Below are 23,587 nucleotides of genomic sequence, written 5' to 3'. Positions count from 1 at the left end.
AAAGGGGCAATCTTTTGGAGAATAGGAGGCAAACAAGGTGATCTAGCATCTAATCAGCAGATAGCTTTAGTTACACTAGAGCCCCCTGGCATCTTTATGGAGAGTTGGAAAAGCATTGCACGAGTAATGCAGAGCTATTAGCTTTTAAATAAATGTTGTCATAGTTGTTACAATGATAGTTTGAAGACTCTTCGAGTACTTTGCAAGAGACTGCAAACTCCTGAGTCCCTAAGCTGGCCGAGTCGAGTCAACCAGACTCCTATGCTGAGTGTAGCAGAGTCTTGGAAAGTACTCGGTTGAGTCCTGCTCCAAGACTCTCCAAGTCTCAGGCTCAAACTCCCAAGTCTTGAGCTTAGACTCTTCTATCTGGTTCTTGGACATAACAGACACGCTTTTTGAAGTGAAATTTCAACTTGTTTTGGTCATTTTTTGCTCTTATTCGCCCATTTCACCTAGTGAAGCATCAATATAGCAAGAAGACAATTTGAGAAGAGAACTTTTAAGCATTTAAAGTTGATCAAATCATCAAACAGGAGCACCAAAATGGATGCAATGGAGGAAAACGAAGACACTTTTGAAGAAACAATCTATCATCATTTTCATGTTGACCTACCTTGTAGTTCAAGGTTTGAAAAAGTTAAACTAGGAGGTGAAAGACAAAGATGTAGATTGTATTAGATTGTTTTTTTCATTTTGACATATCATCATATGTAAACAGTTGTAATGTTGTTATACATTTATTAATTATAATTTGTTGTATTACAGTGTGTTGTTCAACTTTGAAACTGTGAAACTACAAATTTTGAGAGTCTGAGGATCATATGAACATTTGAATTACGACAAATTGATACACAAATTCGATTTTTATGTTCTCTAAATGCATTAATTTTTATTTTTTCTGGGTAATTATGAGTTTTTTTTGGTAGTCTATGTCGAGTTTTTTGACGAGTTCATGTCGAGTCTCAAGTCCGAGTCAAAATTTTGCATTGCCGAGTCAAGTCCAAGTGCAAATCTTCAAACTATGGTTACAATAGCTGAAATATTGAATAACAATGGCTAGCTGCAGCAAAAAAGGATCTTAAAACCAACTGATTTTGAGGAGTAAATGGATGCTGCAAAGAAAAGGTGTTTGTTAATGGAGGCCAAATAATCAGCAGCCAAAAAAAGGAGGAGGAAAGAATATTCCTGATTTCATATTCTAGTAGATCATAGATTAGATGTCAAGAGAGTAGTTTTGAAATTAGTTTCATAGAGGAGGTCTGAACATGCTTATTATTGGCAATGTAAAACAATAAATTATTTGTAAATGGTTTCTGTTGGTGAATTGTTTTAGAAAACTGATTGTGATTATCCTGGCAGCTTGACCTGTTATTCTTCTTCGGAGAATTTAGTTAGGACACAACGATTAGACAAACACCCCTAATTGGAACCCCTGCCTTGATTGCATCACAAGGGATCGATGAGAAAAAACACTTCGATCAAAACTTTCATAAAGGTGTGTCAATTCTATTGACAATCAAGACAGTGTTATCTTGAGTTTTGATAGCAAGTTAGAAAAATACTCGAAGACTAGGAGATGGTATTTAATAATTATCTTTTGACTAACTCAAAAATGAATCTCTAAGAAATTATTTCCACATTAGCAGTGGATGCTTTGTCGTTCAACTTTGCCTATTCCAAGGGCTGAGCTTAAGATGCTAGTGCAAGCTGTGGAAATGCCTTTGCAAACCAAAAAATAATCAGATTACATGTACCACTCTCAAAAAATTATACTAAGCATTGATCTTCTGGATAAATACAGAGCTTTAACTTTCTATCAGGTTTTAGAACAAATGATGCAATTACTCATTTTTATTTTTATTTGGCATACCCATATTTTATAATCTATACGCAATTACAGAATCAGGTTGTTACCTCTTTCAGTGGAATGCACATACTCGAAGACCAAACTGCTTTCTGTCCTTGCCATAGTGGATAACCAGAGATGTACCTTCTCCTGCTCATCAGATCTCACATCTATCAAAAACTTAGCTGCCACACAGTGGAAAAACATGAAAAACTCCATCAGTGACGATTATGAAGGAAAGGAAACGTTGTAGTGTGTTGAAAATATTTCCATTTGAAAGAAAATTGTGTATGATAACTTAATACTTGAGGATGATAACTTAATACTCGAGGAAAAGCATAAATTTTAGGTATTTCTATTAATACGTTCATATCTTGACCAATTGCACTGTTGTATACAGAATTTTGGACAATGATTTGATAAAAATTTGCAAACTCGAGATTCTAGCACTGAAAATTCTGTTACACGCAACCAATTGACATCTGACAAATTAAAAATCAATAATGCATCACCTGAACAACATAGGTTCATGAAAAAACTTGTATAAATAAATAAACTAATTTATCTTAAGAAACTCACTTCCTGGAAGACAGTCCCCAAAACATTGGGCGATTTTTCTCCTAAACCCTGCATCCTTGTTCCTACTGCGGATGTTGTTTACGAAAGGTACCTTTTTCAAAAGATTCTGCTGTACTGAATTATCATGGTTGCTTTGGCTTGGGACCCCATTGATCCCAAGAATCTCACCAATACCTTGAAACACCATTTGCCCAGACTACAGAACATCGACAAAATTTCCAAACTAAAGGGTATCTCGTCCCTGCTCTAGCAAGGCCTCCAATCGGAAGCGTTCATTTTCTGATAGAATATGGCTTCAGATTTTATGGGTATACCTAGGCTCCCAAATTGCCACCCATTAGATGGGCATCCATTTTCAGATCTAACAAGGCCCTCCATTTAGATAGATTTTAATTTTCTGTTCCAATAAGACCATCTGAATGGGCATTCATGTTTCATGCTACTAATGTACTCCAGGAAATGCTGGACCATTTGAATTGAAGTTGATTCATATAATTGGAATTTATCCTCAGAAGTCTTTCGATAAAACAAGTCGGGTCAATAGGAGATCTAATGCCTGTGGTTGAAAAACTGTCTAAATATTTTTCGCATGAACTTTTCGGATCACACGGTTTAATTTTTTGAAAACAAGTTGGAAGTAAGTATCCAGCTCGTACAAAGCACAGCATTCATATAAGGCATCCGCAAATGAAATTAATCGAAGGCTTCTTCATGCCGACCTAAAACTACATGGATACATGAAAAAGAGGTATTTAGTTGGCTTGAAAAATGCAAGACAAAACGCAATCGAGTTATTTGCAAACGCAATGAACAGATAGCTACCGACTTCAAACCGACCTAGATTTATGTGAATGTAAAATGCAGCCAAAAGCACACTCTTCCAATGGAACATCTTGGTTATGGTCATCCAACAGAGATTTGAGACCGTCGGTTCCAACAACCACCCAGAGGAGGGGGTGGACTGTTAGCTGAATTTGACTTTTTCATCAAATCAGATTCTTATGGTGGAAGCCATATCATTTTCGTCGGATTATGTTGTCCGAAACTCAGAAAAGGTCTTTGGGTATTGCCAGATGAAGAGTACTCTTTTGCACACTCCATTGTTTGGCTGGAGAACTGTTAATTTCTGATACAATCTTATTAGATACTATCACAGCACCTCTCTACGTTTATCCATTGACACCGATGTTTCGCCTCAAAACTGCTTGAAATGGACAGGAATCAGGCGCTTTGTAATCCTGTGCGGATGACCTCCAAATAAAAGAGATCATGATCAGAGGACGTTTTTAAGGTACGAAAATCTAGAATTGGCCTTCGCTAAAGAGTCAAATAACAGATGTACTTATTAGTCCCGGCAGAGAGTAATGTTAGTCCCGGCAGAGAGTAATGTTTTCAAAGCTGTGTAGTTTAGTTCAACTAAAGTTAACACTTAATCAAATTGAATTAAAGTTATGGTTTAGTTTAGTTCAAGTTTTGGGTTTTATTTAATTTATGATTATAGTTCAATATTTTTATATGGTTAATGTTCAATTTTTTTGTAATGTGGTATGAAAATCTAGAATTGGCCTTTGCTAAAGAGTCAAATAACAGATGTACTTATTAGTCCCGACAAAGAGTAATGTTTTCAAAGCTATGTAGTTTAGTTCAACTAAAGTTAACACTTAACGAAATTGAACTAAAGTTATGGTTTAGTTTAGTTCAAGTTTTGGGTTTAATTTAATTTACGATTATAGTTCAATATTTTTATATGGTTAATGTTCAATTTTTTTGTAATGTGGTTCAAGATTGGCCAGAAACCAATCTTCTAAGTAAGTAGGATAGTATTCAATCACCAGACCAAAAACCAACTGATCAAATATGAGTATACTCATCATGAACAAGTCAATTCCATCACCAAATTGTACCGGAGTCAACTAGATCATGTCGGATCCAAGTTAACCAAAAATTACTCAACCTCTCGGAACCAAATGGGTGCCGGCAAAAGCATCCAAACAGCTAGTGTTTATATCAATGACAAAACATCGATGCAACACAATCAATTCCACCAAATGGCCAACAGTTTATTCATTGGATAAAAGCATTACCCTTGGATAAAAGCTTTATCCACTAACTCAAGCCTAACCAAACCCTCCTAGGGTAACCCTTATGTCTCCTCAGGCATTAAATGCTTCTTCCCTCTCCTCTCAAGCCATCTCATGTTGACACTTGTCATCATGGGATTGGGTTGAAAGCCATCACATTGATCACAAACCCATCAATCCTGGCCCTTCACAAGCTCACTCAATCTTGGCCATTCAATCAACATTTTTCCCTATAAAAGGACCTCATTTCTCAAGAAAAGGAGGAAGCATTTTGCATTGTTATTATACTTGTATATTCATAGAGCTTTCTCATAGCAATCTTAGCCTAGACATTTGCATAGCAATAGATTTTAGATCATCTTTCAACCACTTTGAAATCTTCATGTCATCCATGGTTTTGTGGTGAAGGTTGAGAGCTACTTATAATCACCCATTTGGATCTTGGAGAGGAGAAGAGCAAGGGAAGAACATCGATGAGCATCGTTGGGAGCATCGTGGGGAGTCTTCTTTCTCTCTTTCGTTTGTGTATGATTTTCATTGTTTTCTTGATATCTCTCTTGGTATGCATCTTAAGGTTTTTGAGTTCATTTGTGTTTAGTTTTGGTTGGAACTAATCTATTAATGTTTGAAGTTGTGTTTATGCCTTTTGCCCCTTTTTCATTGCATCATTTGGTGAACCCAACGTGAATCGAGCACAAACTTTTGATCATTTTTTTTGTGATTTTCCATAATTTTCACACACAGGTTGCGCTTTAGCGCTTTTGTTCTGCAGTTTGGCTCCTTTGTCTGTCAGTTTTGGCGCTTTTGTTATGGTTTTAATGCTTTAACACATTAATTATAGTGCTTTTGTTAATATTATAGCACTTTTGTTAATAGTATGGCGCTTTTGTTAATACCTTGGCGTTGTTGTCAGAATTAGCGCTTTTGCTCTAGAGAGTTCAATATTGTAACCGAAAACTAAATTTAGACTTGTGGGAGCCCACCTAAGGTTTTGGACTTTCACTAACTTCTTTATTTGCAGGTTCCTAAATAGTTTTTTGAAGGTTGGAGGAGTTTAAATTTAGGATTTTTTATTTCTTTTTAGCTTTTTTTTTTTCAAAGATTGGTTAAAAAGAATTCCTTTTTCCTCTTTTTTTGGTAAAAAGAACCTCACAATTTAGTTTTGGTGCTTTAAAAAAAAGTCAAAAACTTTTCTTTTGGACTTAAAAAGAACATCACTTGCAAAGCTAAAATTTACAACAACTTCAACATTTCTTTTTGCAAGTTAGATTCACACTTCAAGTTTGGGTTATAAAAAGAACAATCAACTTGTCCATTTCTTACAAAGCAATTTACTTTCAAGCAACATGCTTTCATTTCATTGACCAGGATTTCCATTCCTAGTTAAACAAACAAATTGCTTTGTGGGATAAAAAGAACACCATATCTATTGGAGCAACATCTCCAAATAGAAAATATATCACATTGTAATAAAAAGGTTAAAAAGAACAAGTGTCTTTTGTGTTTGGCATGCTTGTGCAAATCTATAGAGTGGTCCCAGTTCTAACACACACTATCCTCTCCCTTGGCTCTTGTGGTCCTAGGTGCAAGAGAAAAGTGTTAGTAACGCTCTAAATTTTCTATTTTTAAGAGAGGCCTGCCAAGAGACACATCACTCTTGGGACGACCTTGCACGGTAAATCCTTCGAGCCGCTATAGAAATCACGTGAGAGCGAAAGTTGTAGCCTTGGGTGTAGTTGTTCCTATAGTGTAACTTGTCGAAAGGACATATGGGCCCCACCATGAGTTACAAGGATCTTAAATGAGTCACTGCAGAATGAACTTATGTCCAAAAATATCGAACATTACTAGACACCTCTTATTTTAGAAGCCCACTTGTTCTATTGATTGAGGATATTTGTGAAAAGTTCAGTGCAAGAGCATAGATGGTTTTGCTCTCAAGATACTCACCATACATATTTCCTTGAGTAGAAACAGGGCTTTTTGAAAGACTACTTGTAGCTTGATGAAAGTGGTGACTCCCCCATCTAGGGATCACCTATCTGTTATGCTCACGCAAGACTTAGTATATCACATCCTTACCTGCCATGGCAATATACATAAGGTATGTAGTACCAAAGTCAAAGAAATATCAAGTTGTGGGCTGAATATATCGCAACTGGCCATTACCTTAGGGATAAAAAGTGTTTGAGTTGTCTTCGTCTTGTTTCAGACCAGTAAAAATTTGGGCCAACTTTAGGCCTAGGAACATACATACATTTATAAGGGTCAAAAATTTCATGATTGGGTTGATTTAGACCCACACTTGTTGTTCCTTTATTGAAAAGGGGCAAGACTATGTGCTTGCGTGCTTGACATATTTTCTTGTCAAAGGATTCAAACAACTGAAATAAAGTATCCATCCAACAAATCTATATCAACATTAATCATTTTGTATGACCATCACCCATATCTTGAGAAGAAGAAGTCTTCATCAAAAGAGTAAGTTAAAGAAGAGACAACCTAGTCCAAGGGCCCTTATCAAGAGGAGGAAATTTCTCTATCTCAATAGACAACTCTTTCTCTCACATAGAATATTCTTGTGTCATAAGTGCTTGTACCTTCAAGGCAAATCCAACGAGTTTGATAAAGAGCCTTTGAGCAATAGAGCTTTCACTCAATATAGAGCTTTTGATTATCGAAAGAATAAAGGGGGCAAGATCAATCCCGCTTTCTTTCCTAAAATTTGTATCACATACAACAAAGCTTGACGAGAACCACCAACCCCTGTAAGAGAGGAAGAAGTAGAAACCCCCTTCATAATGGAGGAGTTTTATTGAGACACATATCCTATCCACTTTCACATCACAAATTCACTCAAATACAAAGAGGTCTTGTCCTTAGTCCTTTCAAATATTGCTTAAACAAACCAACAAATCACTTTTGGGGTGTCTCTACATCTAGGATCAATCATCCTAAGAGGCATTTCTACACATATAGATAGGTTAAAACTAGTTTATGAGTGCATCCTCTCATTACTAGGTATCTCAAATTATAACACATCTCAAACCTTGCTATACCTCATCACATAAAATTGTTGAAAAGCACAAAAGCAATTCACAAAAAGAACTCTGTTGACATCCAACCTTTAGTATTACAAATCTATCTTCCACCAAACATTTCAAAAAAATTGTCTCCCATCAACCATTTCATCACGCCCTTACCATTTTAGAATCTTGGAAGACCACCTCATAGTCATTTTTTTTTACAACATCAACTTTTAAACCATGGCTCAAACAAGAGCAATGAAAAATCGACAACCAGATATTGAAGAGGAGATCGAAAACATCAACGACTTTCATGAGGCCTTTGGAGGAGGCACTAATGATGAAGATCCCAACACTCCAACTCTATAAGAATTAGAAAGAGCACAACGTAATCCAAAATTCAATAGTCTTTGATGAAATTCTTAGAAACAATGCCAATGCTCATTTCTTGAGACTCGCTCGAGAGGGTTCCAACCTTCCCTCCAATTTTTATACAACATAATTACGACAAACATCCGAGTAACATATCCATCACAATGGTGGAGGAGATAGAGACTACTTCCGCTATGACCCTAATCATCAAGGGAATCCTCCACCTCCTCCTCTTTCAGAAATAGACACGTTGAGGCAACAAGTACAAAATATCGCCCAACAACTGAATAGTGGTGTGAAGACCAATCGATTCTCACTTAACAAAATTTGTCCATATCCATTTGCAAGAACATGCTTATGCCACTTTTTCCATGGGGATTCGAAACACCCAAATTTGAAAAATATAGAGGCAAAGGAGATCTTAGGGACCACGTGCAAGAATTTCACTCCACTTGCTTAGATGTGCCCTGTGAGGACACATATCTGATGTGCCTCTTTCCTCAAAGTTTGGGAGGCACAACCACACAATGGTTTTCATGACTATTGGGTGGTATTAGAACATTTGAAGAATTGGTACAAAAATTTATTGCTCATTACGCACACAACATAGAACCTGACGTCACCATGGTAGATTTCTGCGACACAAAACAAAAACCAGGGGAGTTGTTCTCAACTTTCCTACAATGGTGGAGACAATTGTCTAGCAAACGCTCCCTTCAACTACCTAAGCAAGAATTAGTGGAAATTTTCATTTCCAACTTAAATGATGAAATAGAATTTCATTTGGACATGAAGGGCACACAATCCTTTGAAGAAATGATAACTCAAGGGCTCAAATGTGAAAGAGCCCTCATAAAAAAGGGACATCAAAATTTATAATGAACACAAAGATGGTCCTCATCCACACTATAATAGCGACAAACCAAAATTTTGGAACAAAAACAAAAATGTTGTCAATGACAGGATAGTGGATGCAAGAACAGTGAAAATTGCACAACCTGTGGTTAGGTTTGCAGGACCAAACACCCCTCCTAACACCAACACCAACAATAATCCACAAAATCAAGGTCACAATGCACAACAAGAGGAACCAAAACAAAAGCATCAAAACTACAAGCCAAAACGCACATATACGCCCTAAGGGGAACCTATTGAAACAATATTATGCCAATTAATATCCTCCAATCTTGTGACCTTACCAAAAACATCCAATTATGAGCCTCAAGTCAAGCCTCCATGGTGGCGAGATCACGAACATTGTGAATTTCACCAAGGAAGAGGGCATAAAACAAGCAATTGCCATTGGCTAAAAGATCTTGTTCAAGATCTTATTGATCGAGGAGAAATTGAAATTGAGGGACATGACCCAAAAACATCCAATGATGATCACTTAATGTTCAAAAATCCACTTCCATCACATGATCAAAGGGGTCCTTCCACCTCAGGGAGAAACACAGATACCATAAACCAATTACACACAAGCTGCATACAATTATATTATGAATCACCTTTATGATTCGAATGAACAAGTTGCAACTCTTACCATAAAAGATCAAAATCCTACATGCAACATTGTTACGCGTCATAGCAAGATTACTATTCAAGGGGCACCATTAGGAACGACACCCCTCCCCAAACAATAGAATCTTGTAGAGCAATTGGATAAGACACCAACCCTCATCTCCATATTATAGCTTTTACGCTTATCCCCCTCACATAAACACAATCTTGGACCAAGCTCTCCAAGAAGCGTTTGTCCCTGCCAACCTCAACACAGATCAATTTCAAGCCATGGTTGGTAGTCTAAAATCATCACACTGTCTCACTTTTACTGAAAGTGACAACACATCCTTCCAACAACCCCATAATGCCTCCCTCCATATTGAAGGGTTCGTAAACCAACATAGAATCAAGTGAGTCTTGATTGACAATGGAGTCGGCTTAAACATATGCACCTTACAGTTAGTCACAACATTGGGTTATGCAATAGAATCAGTGGATGCTAGCAAGAAGATAACCATCAAAGCATATGATGATGCAGAACGTTCTTCCATGGAGCTATTACATTACCCATCAGGGTTGGGCCAGTGGTGAAGCATATAGTTTTCCAAGTTCTAGACCTTCCTTTTCCATATAATCTCTTTTTAGGGAGACCTTGGATACATTCCATGCAAGTTGTCTCATCCACTTATCACCAATGTATCAAATTTCTACATAATGGGGTAGAAATTACAATCCTCGGTGATGCTAATCCATTTGCATATTGTAATAATATTCACCATCAACGATACATCACCGTACCTAGCAATAGGGAAGTTATCACTTCCTCAACGTATGTCAATCCAACCTCTCTTTCCAGCTTAACAACCCCTACACCAAAACATGAGAAATAAAAAATGAAAATGGTTGAAGAAGGTCCCGGTGAATATAATCTTAGCCAACTCTTTGTGTTGGGTAGTTACTTACATCCCCTAAGACTCACGAAAAACCCCAAGGTTTACTTCAATCACCACTGGCCAAAAGAACTTGCACTTCTGCACAATTCACCCCTGGTAAAAGTCAAGAGGAGGAAACCATGGATGAAGACCTGGCAAGATGGACCTACACAAACCCTCTCAACAAAGAAAGCCCAAAGGCTAAGCTCTCCACTCACAAATATGGAAAATGCTTCACTATAATGCAAAGAATGGGCTATGATGGCCATAGTGCTTAGGGACCTTGCAAGAAAGGACAACAAGAGCCCTTACAACCTGAGTTGAAACCAAGAGATAAAACTGGACTAGGTTTTCAAAGAGAGTTTGCTCCTAAGCTTCAATTCAAAGGAAAACCCAATAACTTTGTGTATCAACCAATTACTATAAGGATGCAATCCTTGACTATATCTGAAACACCAGCAACCACATCTCCAATAGTACATAAGCTAGTAACTAATGCACTCTTCAATTCAAATGACATCCCATTTTGATACAGTAATCAGATGCTAGAGAGTGATTCTGAGACAGACTCACATGAGTGGGAATGGGATTCAGTGCATTTAAATGATTTAGACAAGGAAGAAACATCACCTCCACCACCTCGTAAGGATATACCAGTTTATGGAGAAGCATGGATTAAAAAAATTTGGGATCCTGAGCTAGAAGAAACTTCCACATGCCCTATGTCAAATCCTACGCCCCCCAAATTTGACAAGGACAGTACCATCAATGAACTTCACGCCTCCATATTAAACCTCATTGATGCCTCCTACGAACTCAACTTAATCGATGAAGTAATGCCTATCATTCATCCCAAACTCATTGAATGGAACCAATCAAATCCCCCATGCCTTGACCATTTCCAAAAAAATGAGGCACTCATAGACTTTCTAGAATTACGGGATAACATACCAAGCGGGGATCATAAAGCTGGGTTTGCCATTAACTTAAAAACACAACATACTTTGGGGCAGATGCCAAACCTTTCAGCTGCAAAAATATTACAATAAAGCTTGGATCTTCAAGTGAGAACCACACGATGGCACTTTTAGATCTCCAAAAAGTAAAAACAAAGAGTGTATCCAAAGGTGAAAACCTCTCTGAGGCGCTTGAGGATGTAAGGTTTGACATCCTCCCCTTTAGTACGAATCGGGAAAGATCAACCATCTTGATAGAAGAAACAAAAGAATTCAATGTGGGGACCCTTGAGACTCCTCACAAAATACATTTGGCATCTTTATTAACTCCTGAAGAAGAGCCAAAATTTGTGGAAATCTTCCAAAAGCGCCAAATCAACTTTGCATGGTCTTATGCAGACATCCCCGACTTAGATCCAGATTTGGTCATGCATCACTTAACTGTAGCAGAAGGAGCTAAACCTATCAAACAAAAGCTCAGAAAGATGCACCCACAGATTGTCATTCTTGTCAAGGCTAAACTTATAAATCTCTTGGATGCTGGTTTCATCAGACCAATTGATTATGCAGAATGGATCTCCAATATTGTACCTATTGGTAAACCTGATGGGGGTATATGTATCTGTATGGATTTTAGAGATTTAAACAAAGCATGTCCTAAAGACGACTTTCCCTTACCAAACATCAACATGATTGCCGATCTAACAATAGGTCATGTGATGCTTTCTCTTATGAATGGCTTTTCAGGATACAACCAGGTTAATTGCTCCAGAGGATCAACACAAAACTACTTTCACATGTCTGTGGGAAACATATTGTTGGAATGTAATGTCATTTGGTCTAAAGAATGCAGGGGCAACATATCAAAGGGCCATGGCTACCATCTTCCACAACATGATGCACACAATAATGGAAGATTATGTGGATGATTTACTAGTTAAATCATTAACAAGAGAGGGGCATCTTGTAGTACTAGATAAAATCTTCAATAGATTGGAACAATACCACGTCCATCTCAATCCAAAGAAATGTGTCTTTGGAGTAACTTCCAAGAAGCTCTTAGGATACATTTTCTCAAGTAAAGGCATTGAGGTAGATCCTACGAAAGTCAAGGCGATCATGGAAATGCCACCTCCAAAGAATATCAGTCAGTTGAGGACATTACAAGGGAGATTACAATCCATTCGGCGGTTCATTACACAATTGGCTAATAAATGTCATCCCTTCACCCATCTGTTACATAAAAATATATGCTTTCAATGGGATACAAAATTCCAGCAAGCATTCCAAATGCTTAAAGACTACCTAATGAATACACCATTATTGATTCCACCATATCCAAGCAGACCTCTATTGTTATACATTTCAACTACAACCACAACATTAGGAATATTGCTTGCACAACATAATGTGGAAGGAAAAGAATGTGTTGTCTACTACATCTCTCGAACACTGGTAGGATATGAACTCAATTACACACCTATTGAGCGAGCTTTCCTAGTAGTTATCTTGGCAACCACCAAATTAAGGCACTACATGTTAACACACAAAGTACAACTTATTGTTGTAAGGAAAGCAGTGCGCGAAAAACGCTCTCCTAACATCAAATTCTAAGGGGATTACCAGGCAAGGAAGTATTTTAATTTTAGTTTGCAATACATTAAGATAAACACAGACATAAAATTAAGATTGACCAGACATAATAGCACCAAAGAAAGACATTAGATATACATGGGAAAACCCTTACGGGTAAAAAACCCACCACCAAAAAGAGATCCCTTTATTCAGTAAACAACACAGTTACAATAAAGTTCTCAGATCCTCTTTTATGGACTATGTTCTCACAACATGCAGACACCTCTACTCGTCTTGACTTCTACAACTTCCTTCTCTTACTCTTCGGTTACCACCACAATATTTATGCACACCCATCTGCTCATCGGTTACATCTCTAGCAACCACCATCTGCCAAACCAAACGTTCTTGGAGCATAACCATCGAATAACAGCTTGTCCATTCATGAACTTGTGGAACACATATTATCCCACATTCATCCAGAAGTCGAGTCAGTTCGTATTCAAATACACCGACATAAACATTCCAAGTGTTCGCCTACTAGTCTTCGGTCCAGGCGACATTAACCCGATCGTCGAAGGCGATTCCATCAGGTATCGGGAAGACAAACAATCAACTATCCCGAACGTCCGATCTTTCTCTTTGCGCTTCGCCATGTGGCACCCCCTGATTGGTTTTGGGTCCCTACTCTGACATCTTAGCACGACCTCACTATCCGCCTGAAATTCTTCTTTGTCGCTGCGTCATGATGGATATTCTAACGAGCAATTTCCCATCATGACCTAGCGGCCACCGTAGGATCTTTTGCGATTGTCGTCTGATCATCTGCGATCTGCTCAGCCTTTAACTCGCCTGAGTCGTTCACCTTTCAGGTCCCACCACTTGGTCACCATGTCGCGAGGGATATTCCAACGAGCAGTTTCCCATAGCAACCTAGTGATCACCGTTGGATAAACCTTGATCATCGTCTGATCATCCTGGACTTTCTCACTAGTTAACTTTGCTTGAGTGCTCTCTTGTCGGGACCCATCACTTAGTCGTCATGCCACGAGGGAGATTCCAATGAGCAGTTTCCCATTGCGGTATAGCGACAGCCGTTGGATCTTTTCGCCTGACCGTCAAATCTACTCAACTTGCTCACCTGATAGCAAATCACAAGAAGATGATTCCTCCAGTCCATTAGCAAGAGTCAAACCAATAGTTGTTCTAACAGGATAGGTTACTCCAATCAACCCGAACACTGGTCAGGATAATTCGAGGCATATTTCTAATAATATCCCACTTGCCGAGGAATTTACTAGACCTATCTACCATGCCGAGCACTTACATATTACACTGAGAACCATGGACTCTAAAGCCCATCAATGCTGATATACCACTGTAGACACCTAAAATTGTCATGTCTAATTAAATAAATATCTTTATTTATTTAATTACTTTAGCCCAATTCTTCTATTAATTAAATAAATCTTTATTTACTTAATTAATTCATTTATCCTCTTCTAGCCTTATTTCTCATTTAAATAAATTCATTTATTTATTTAAATTATCCTTTTCCTAAATTAAATAAATATTTTATTTATTTAATTATCCCACTTCCTCTATTAATTAAATAAATCTTTATTTATTTAATTAATTCATTAGCCTTTTCTACCTATGACACATGTCATTCATCTCTTAATTCCTACACTACCTACCCTCTCATTATTTTCTTATTTTCTTTACCTACCCTCTGATCATAGCCGACCTCTTTTACACCTCTCAATCTTATCCCTCCATTTCATATAGTGTCTTCTATATAAGGAGATGCTTCCTTCATTGTCAAACCCTGACTACCTCACTATGCATTTAGCCTAGACTACGCTTTCAAACTTGCATATGCAATCAAGCCTACTTGCAACCACATTTCCGTTCTTTGTTGAGCTCTTGTGCACATAAAATCTAAGAGCAAATATATCAAACAAGATCAATGGAGATAGGAAGAATGGAGATCCAAACCCTATTGGACATGTGATGGTATAATCTTTGTGATTTCATTTGATTTGCATTGTCTTAGGTAATCTTCATATGTTATGGTGGATCTTTGTTGTTGTTAGGCTAGGGTTTTGTGGTTGAATTCATTTAGTCTTTCAACATTGTTGTATCCATTTTCACCATAAACAACACTCAATCAGAAACCATCAGGAAAAAGAAATTAACATGTGCACCTATGCAGAGCAGTCTCATCTCTTTCATGAATACTTCCACCTTCTACCATGCCACTACCACAGGAAATACATAGAAGCTATCCATTGAGAAAATTACAACTCTGTCTCCCGAGAACACAAAACTCATGATCCAAAAACTAACTGAATGTACAAACATTTGTTACAAACATGGCTAGAATAACACCCATAGTAAGTGCTAGCACATCCAACTACACATACCCTTAAGAGATCATTAACATGTACAACCTGTTACTCACAATCTCAAGCTCCACATGCAATACACACCAAGGAGCTCCCACTGCACAAGTAATGTCAACTGTTTACAACATCTCATAGAAGTGAAATAATCTTTGTACCAAGAGCTTTCTCAATACTAACTGAAAACAAAGAACCTGCAAGCAAGTCTTCACAACACCTTGTATCATGCCCTTCTACACCCACCTCTAAAATGTCAATTGTGTTATAATAGATGAATGCATCTCAGTTGGACCTATTAATCATTCCAACAAATACATATCTAGCCACAAGAGAAAGATAGCACCATCTCTGTTTCCATGTATCCATGAGCACCTTGTAACTGATCAACACATGCCAACCTCCAAATGCATAATCACATTATCATGAAGCATCAAACAATATGATCAATGTACTCAAAACATAGAAATAAAACCAAGATCAATGTCAAAGTTCCAATTGCAGAATCAGGAACATAAACAAGACACACATGATCTAAAACATCTCATCCAAGGAGATTACATTCTCTGTATGAACATAACCATATTATGTCAAAACTCTAAATGCATCTCAAGAGTGTACCCAGACATAATGTAACGCATCCTAACTAAGGAAAACATGCCAAAATATGACATAAACAACATCTCTACCAAAGACTTATGAATCCTCAAGATGTTAGCATCTTCAGTCACATGAAGATCATCCACCATCAAATGATGAATTTGTATCACTGCCAAAGACCCATGGTACCTCGTCTTACATGGCATTGTGACGGAACCAAACACCACGAGATGTCTGTCTTGCCAAAACGGCTCAGAAGGTATCTCCATCCTCATTCTATGAGGACCCAGAATCTGAAGAACTCTTATTTTATTTCTTCTTCTTCACTTTGCAATCCTTCTGAATGTGACCAACCTATCCACAATTCCAACACTTCACTTTGGACTTCTTTCCAGGAGCAAAACTTTCCTCTGACTTTGATTTAGACTTCTTGTCCTCTGTCTTGCCACGAACAACAAGGGCCTCCTTGACCATCTCAGAATATTTCCTTCATGTTTCTTCTGACAGCAACAAAGCAACTACTTCTTCCATCTTGAAAGTGGTTGTTGTACTCCCAATGGCCATTACCAGATGATCCCATGTGTTCGGCAAAGAACATAACAAAAGCATACATCGATCCTCATCATCAATCTTAACTCCTATGGAGGTTAGCTGAGCAACCTTCATGTTGAAAACAGTCAGATGATCTGCAATAGATGTACCCTCGTCCATCTTCAAGGAATACAACTTCTTCCTCAGGAAAAACTTGTATACTAGATATTTCCCCTGATAGATATCTCCAAGTTTCTTCCACATAAATTGTGCAGTCTTTTCCTCATGAACATTTAACATAACAAACTCTGCCAAACAGAGTCTAATCAATCCTCTATCTTTTCTATCTGCAAGATCCCAACCTTCTTTCCTCATGCCTGAAGGTTTTTGTCTAGACACAACAAACCTCGGATCTCAATCAACTAGCAAAACTTCCATCTTGAGTTTCCACAACTCAAAGTTTGAACCGTTGAACTTCTCAATCTCCACTCGTCCAAAGTTGTTCGCCATCTCAATCTGCAAACAAAATACTATGTCAGACTCCCACTGAAAATAGAATTGACACCAAACAGCCCTACCCGACAAGGATAACACAACTAAATGGCTCTGATACCACTTGTAAGGAAAGCAGTGCGCGAAAAACGCTCTCCTAATGTTAAATTCTAAGGGGATTACCAAGAAAGGAAGTTAATTTTAGTTTGTAATACATTAAGATAAACACATACATAAGATTAAGATTAACTAGACAGAATAGTACCAGAGAAAGACATCCTATATACGTGGGAAAACCCTTACAGGTAAAAAACCCACCACCAAAAAGAGATCCCTTTATTCAGTAAACAACACGGTTACAATAAAGTACTCAGATCCTCTTTTATGGACTCTGTTCTCAGAACTATGTTCTCACAACATGCAGACACCTCTACTCAACTCAGCTTCTACAACTTCCTCCTCTTACTCTTTGGCTACCACCATAGTAATTATGCACACCCATCTTCTCATTGGTTACATCTCTGGCAACCGCCATCTACCAAACCAATTGGCCTTGGAGCATAACCATCAAGTAACAACCTGTCCATTCATGAACTTGTGGAACACATATTATCCCACATTCATCCGGAAGTCTGGTCAGTTTGTATTCAAATACACCGACAGAAACATTCCAAGTGTTCGTCTACTAGTCTTCGGTCTAGGCGACATCAACTCGATCGCCGAAGGCAATTCCATTGGGTATTGGGAAGACAAACAATTAGCTATTATGAATGTTTGATCTTTCTCTCTACGCTCCACCATGTGGCACCCTCTGATTGGTTACGGGTCCCTGCTCTGACATCTTAGCATGACCTCACTATCCGCCCAGAATTCTTCTTTGTCGCTGGGTCGCGATGGATATTCTAACGAGCAATTTCCCATCGCGACCTAGCGACCACCATCGGATCTTCTGTGATCGTTGTTTGATCATCTGCGATCTGCTCGACCTTTAACTCGCCTAATCCGTTCACCTGTCGGATCCCACCACTTGGTCTCCATGTCGCGAGAGATATTCCAACAAGCAGTTTCCCATCGCGACCTAGTGATCACTGTTGGATCATCCTTGATCACCGTCCAGTCATCCTAGACTTGCTCACCAGTTAACTTCATTTGAGTGCTCTCTTGTCGGGACCCATCATTTAGTCGCCATGCCGCGAGGGAGATTCCAATGAGCAGTTTCCCATCGCGGTATAGCGACAACCGTTGGATCTTTTCACCTAACCGTCAGATCTACTCAACTTGCTCACTCGATAGCCGATCACAAGAAGAGGATTCCACCAGTCCATTCGCAAGAGTCAAACCGACAACTGTTATAATGGGATAGGTTACTTCGATCAACCCGAACACTAGTCAGGATAATTTGAGGCATATTCCCAACAATCTCCCACTTGCTGAGGAATTTACTAGACTTGTATACCATGTCGAACACTTACAGATTACACTGAGAACCATGGACTCTAAAGCCCCATCAATGTTGATATACCACTCAATCAGAAACCATCAGGAAAAAAAAATTAACATGTGCACCAATGCAGAGCAGTCTCATCTCTTTCATGAATACTTCCACCTTCTACCATGCCACTGCCATAGGACATACATAGAAGCTATCCACTGAGAAAATTACAACTCTGTCTCCCGAGCACACAAAACTCATGATCCAAAAACTAACTGAATGTACAAACATTTGTTATAGACGTAGCTAGAATAGCACCCACAACAAGTGCTAGCACATCCAACTACACATACCCTTAAGAGATCATTAACATGTACAACCTGTTACTCACAATCTCAATCTCCACATGCAATACACACCAAGGAGCTCCCACTACACAAGTAATGTCAACCATTTACAACATCTCATAGAAGTGAAATAATCTTTGTACCAATAGCTTTCTCAATACTAACTAGAAATAAAGAACCTGCAAGCAAGTCTTCACAACACCTTGTATCATGCCCTTCTACACCCACCTCTAAAATGTCAACTGTGTTATAACAGATGAATGCATCTCAGTTAGACCTATTAATCATTCCAACACATACATATCTAGCCACAAGAGAAAGATAGCACCATCTCTGTTTCCATGTATCCATGAGCACCCTGTAACTGATCAACACATGCCAACCTCCAAATGCATAATCACATTATCATGAAGTATCAAACAATATGATCAATGTACTCAAAACATAGAAACAAAACCAAGATCAATGTCAAATTTCCAACTGCAGAATCAGGAACATAAACAAGAAACACATGATCTAAAACATCTCATCCAAAGAGATTACATCCTCTGTATGAACATAACCATATTATGTCAAAACTCTAAATGCATCTCAAGAGTGTACCCAAACATAATGTAACACATCCTAACTAAGGAAAACATGTCAAAATATGACATAAACAACATCTCTACCAAAGACTTATGAATCCTCAAGATGTTAGCATCTTTAGTCACATGAAGATCATCCACCATCAAATGATGAATCTGCATCACTGCCAAAGACCCATGGTACCTTGTCTTACATGGCATTGGGACGGAACCAAACACCACTAGATGTCTATCTTGCCAAAATGACTTAGAAGGCATCTCCATCCTCATTCTGTGAGGACCCAGAATTTGAAGAACTCTTATTTTATTTCTTCTTCTTCACTTTGCAATCCTTTCGAATGTGACCAACCTGTCCACAATTCCAGCACTTCACTTTGGACTTCTTTCTAGGAGCAGAACCATCTTGCCTATTGAGGTTGAATTACCATCTCTATGGGTATTCTTGCACAATCTAATAAATGATGAAGAATACCGAGTCTCATGTCTTCAAGACTTGGAACTACTTGATGAAAAGTGACAAGCTACCTACAATCACCTAAAATCCTATCAACAGTGCATGAGTAGAAGCTACAATCATAGGGTCAAACTTTGTACATTTGAAGTAGGAGATCTTGTTCTTAGGGAGAATCCTCGGAATCAACTGAATAGAGAACATCGAGGCAAATTTGAATCCAATTGGCTAGGTCCATATGTCATCACTGTCATCTTCAGGTCTGGGGCATATTAGTTAGCAACTTCAGATTGAGAACCACTAGCAAATCTGATCAACAACATGCATCTCAAAAGGTTTCATACATAAGTTGTGCAGAGCACCAGGCCCCTCCAATATCAGAAAATACCAAAAACATTCAGAAAATAGTCCTAAACAAAATACAAAAATAAAATAAAAATTCAAGAAAATGGTAAAGAAAAATCATTCATCCAAACGGTGAAACCACTCCGGTGGCGCTGTGGGTAGGTACGGTGGTGAAAACTTGGTAAACAGGCACCATTCGTAAAGGCTATGGCTTCGTTGTCTTTCAGACTTGTTGTGATCACGTCCATTGCATCCACTCATCCATCATTTATACCATGGCTTGTTATTGATTTGCAATTAGGGTTATTACTTCACGTGTCTCGTGTCATACTTTTATACTGACATCTAACTGGGGGCAATGTTCTTAAACCTACAAATGGGAGTGGATTCTCCATGCTTATGATTCATTGAGTTGCTCATTCAAAAACGTCCTGAAATAATACCAAAAACATTCCGTAAAATCTCAGAAAATTCCAAAAACATTTGCAAAATGTCCTAAAGATAATACCAAAAACATTCACAATATTCAAAAAATCCAAAAAAAAATGACAAAAACATAAAAATCAATCAAAAACATTGCAATGTATATTATTCCTTGTACATACACATCACAAAAGACATAAAACAACATTTTGAGCTACTCAAACAATGACCACCTAACAAATCAACCAACCAATCACACATCTGCGCACAACCGTCTTTGCAAGGATGCATCCTTCCTCACAAACAAGACATGGTATCATTTTCTTTGACAAGAAAATTATGTTTGGCTGATAAGCACTTGGTCAATTTTTTTAATATTTTATTTATTTATATTAGGTTCCTACGCTACTCCAGGATATCCACAAGTGATTAGAGTAGTCGGGATGGTTCCTGATATATTTTTCTTTGTTTGTTGTCTACAGGTTGTTCCAATGAAGTTCTGGGGCATATACTAATGGTGTCTACGTGGGAAGTTCACTAAGCTACGTGATCCTATGCAAAAATACAGTCATGGATCGCTATGGCTTACTGACTACAACGTATACCTCAACCATTTGTACATGAACCAGAATGGAGGGGAACTTTCCTTATCAGCGATGTTTGTTTATAGGTGAAACACTCAACCTTGGTTTCTAATACCTTGGCCAAGATCGATACTACCATGCTCGATGATGAAAATTAAGCACTGTGAATAGCCATGGATTGCCATTTCATCTCATCTGTTTAGATTGCATTTCGTTGCATATCACCCATTCATTTGTTCATTCATTGTTCATATATGTTGTTCACAGACAATTAATCCAGGTTTCTATGAGAAAGCTAAGCATATAAAATTTGTCTTGGGTACAATCATGACAGAGTTCTCTGATACATCATCCCACATCTCCATTCCATATTTGCATTTTCCCACCAACTTGACATTTGTATATTATGTAGGACTGACATTCCTTCATTTAGTTGCATTTTATTCATTAAAGTACATTCATTTACTTAGTTAAGTGCATTCATTTCAATCATTAAGTGTATTCATTCATTCATTTAGTTGCATTTTATTCATTCAAGTACATTCATTTACTCAGTTAAGTGCATTCATTTCAATCATTAAGTACATTCATTTACTCAGTTAAGTACATTCATTTACTCAGTTAAGTACATTCATTTACTCATTAAATGCATTCATTATCATTTAGTTGCATTTCAAATCATTTCATTCATTTAGATTCATTAAGTGCATTCATTATCATTTAGTTGCATTTCAAATCATTTCATTCATTTAGATTCATTAAGTGCATTCATTATCATTTAGTTGCATTTCAAATCATTTCATTCATTTGGATTCATTAAGTGCACTCATTCCTTCATTTAGTTATATTTCAAATCACTAAGTGCATTCATTTACTCATTTAAGTGCATTCATTTATCCATTTAGTGCATTCATTTTAAAACATGACATTTTTATAATCATTTAGATTCATTACGTACAACTTAAAAATGCATAGTTTACTCATATCATTATCTCATCATTTCAACATATACAATATTATTTGTCAAATATCATCATTCATTATCTAATATCACCATTTAGCAAAAATCATCATCATTTCATCACATTAATATCATTACAAAAAAAAACATCATACATCTATTAAACTGCATCCACATGTTAGCAAATCATTCATATCATACATGTAGAAATCATATCATCAACATGTGCATATAGAAAGAAAACATCTCCATATCATTTATCTAGACATAAATCATATCATCATCCTACATAAAGAAAACATATCATCACCACAAAATTGAGATCTCATCATATATCGCATCAAAAAGAACACATGTATCAGAATACAATGTTGTCCAAAATATCGGCTACCAAGAGACATCCAAGTATCAGTCTAATAACAATGTTACAATGCACATAAGCACCTCAAATGGCATTCTGGTTAGATGTCACTTCCCCACCACCCTCACCATCTCGCTGAGGAGGACCCATCACACCACCACTACTTTGACCCCTCTTAGGCCGCTCTGTTCTCGCCTGCCACATCCAGGAAAAGCTCATCACTCATTGACTACATGGTACCACCTGATCATATAACCCCTGCCAGTAATCTATCTCCTCCTGAGCCCACCACATCTCCCTTAACACCTCCCCAGTCGGACCTTGTCTATGTACTCCCACCACAACTCACACTCTATCCTGCATCTCCCTCACTCTATCCACAACATCATCTCTCTCTCGCACAACTACAGTTAACTCGGTCCCTCGTGCAAAAAGATGGACATCCCTGGCTGCAATCTCTGCATCTTTGTCCTCCAGTTGTGCCTTTAAATCTCGGATGTGTGCATCGACTGCTGTCATGCTAGTTTGCAACCGTAATATCAATACATCTCATAGGTCTCCCTCTCCCCCACCTACGGCTTCCTGTCCCATCTCTATCATCTCATCTCCACCACCTATGGCTCCTTGTCCCATCTCCATCGCCTCATCACCACCCCGTCCACCACCGACATCTCTCACTCCTGCTCTCGTTGCTCCTTGTATCAATGGACCCTGTGATAGTCACAATGGTTGTCCACCTCTACCTCTCCTCTGTAACCTTCCTCCTCCACTTGCTCCACCCCCACCACCTCCACCTCCTCCTCCTCCTCCTCCAAAACCTCCCCAACTTGCTCCACCTCCAATTCCACCTCCGCCACCCCTGCCTAATCTCCTCCTCCTCCCCTGTCGTGGTTCTCTGTCATCCTCAAATGATGGCATGGGCTCTGCGGGATCTAAGATCCATGGAATTAGATGAGCAATGCGATACTATGAATACTCCTATGTCACCCTCACATCTGCAATCTCTGGCCTCATCTGCCATGGTCTCTCTTGTAATGTCTGGAACTTTGCAAGGGCCTGAACATAGGGCAAAATCGGCCCCCACTGAAATCTCTCCCACACTACCCATGCATACTCCCCCGAACCCTTCAACATACTCTACCCCTGCCCAAACTGTCTCATCACTCTCCCAGGAAACTATCTCTCCATAATATGGGATGTG

General features: G+C 38.3%; 2 protein-coding genes across 2 annotated transcripts in view; both read right to left on the bottom strand.

The window, feature by feature from the left end:
* The window catches only part of LOC131031259 (uncharacterized), a 49,917-nt gene extending 46,338 nt beyond the window's left edge, over positions 1–3,579 (bottom strand). Inside the window, exons 1-3 of the mRNA XM_057962316.2 lie at positions 3,263–3,579; positions 2,426–3,150; positions 1,915–2,031 (exon numbers count right to left, since the gene is read on the bottom strand). Of these exons, the coding sequence (XP_057818299.1) occupies positions 1,915–2,031; positions 2,426–2,612 (304 nt within the window). The 5' untranslated portion in view covers positions 2,613–3,150; positions 3,263–3,579. The remainder of the gene's footprint in view (positions 1–1,914; positions 2,032–2,425; positions 3,151–3,262) is intronic.
* Positions 3,580–22,535: 18,956 nt separating this feature from the next.
* On the bottom strand, positions 22,536–23,304 carry LOC131031287 (uncharacterized). The gene is made up of 3 exons (XM_057962367.1): positions 23,130–23,304; positions 22,736–22,898; positions 22,536–22,581 (listed from the first exon to the last, which is right to left on the bottom strand). Exons 1-3 carry the CDS (start codon positions 23,302–23,304, stop codon positions 22,536–22,538), a joined length of 384 nt encoding a protein of 127 aa, XP_057818350.1.
* Positions 23,305–23,587: the final 283 nt, after the last annotated feature.

This window comes from Cryptomeria japonica, chromosome 8, assembly GCF_030272615.1.
Source record: "Cryptomeria japonica chromosome 8, Sugi_1.0, whole genome shotgun sequence".
Taxonomy (NCBI): domain Eukaryota; kingdom Viridiplantae; phylum Streptophyta; class Pinopsida; order Cupressales; family Cupressaceae; genus Cryptomeria; species Cryptomeria japonica.
This window is presented reverse-complemented; position numbering and strand designations above follow the sequence as displayed.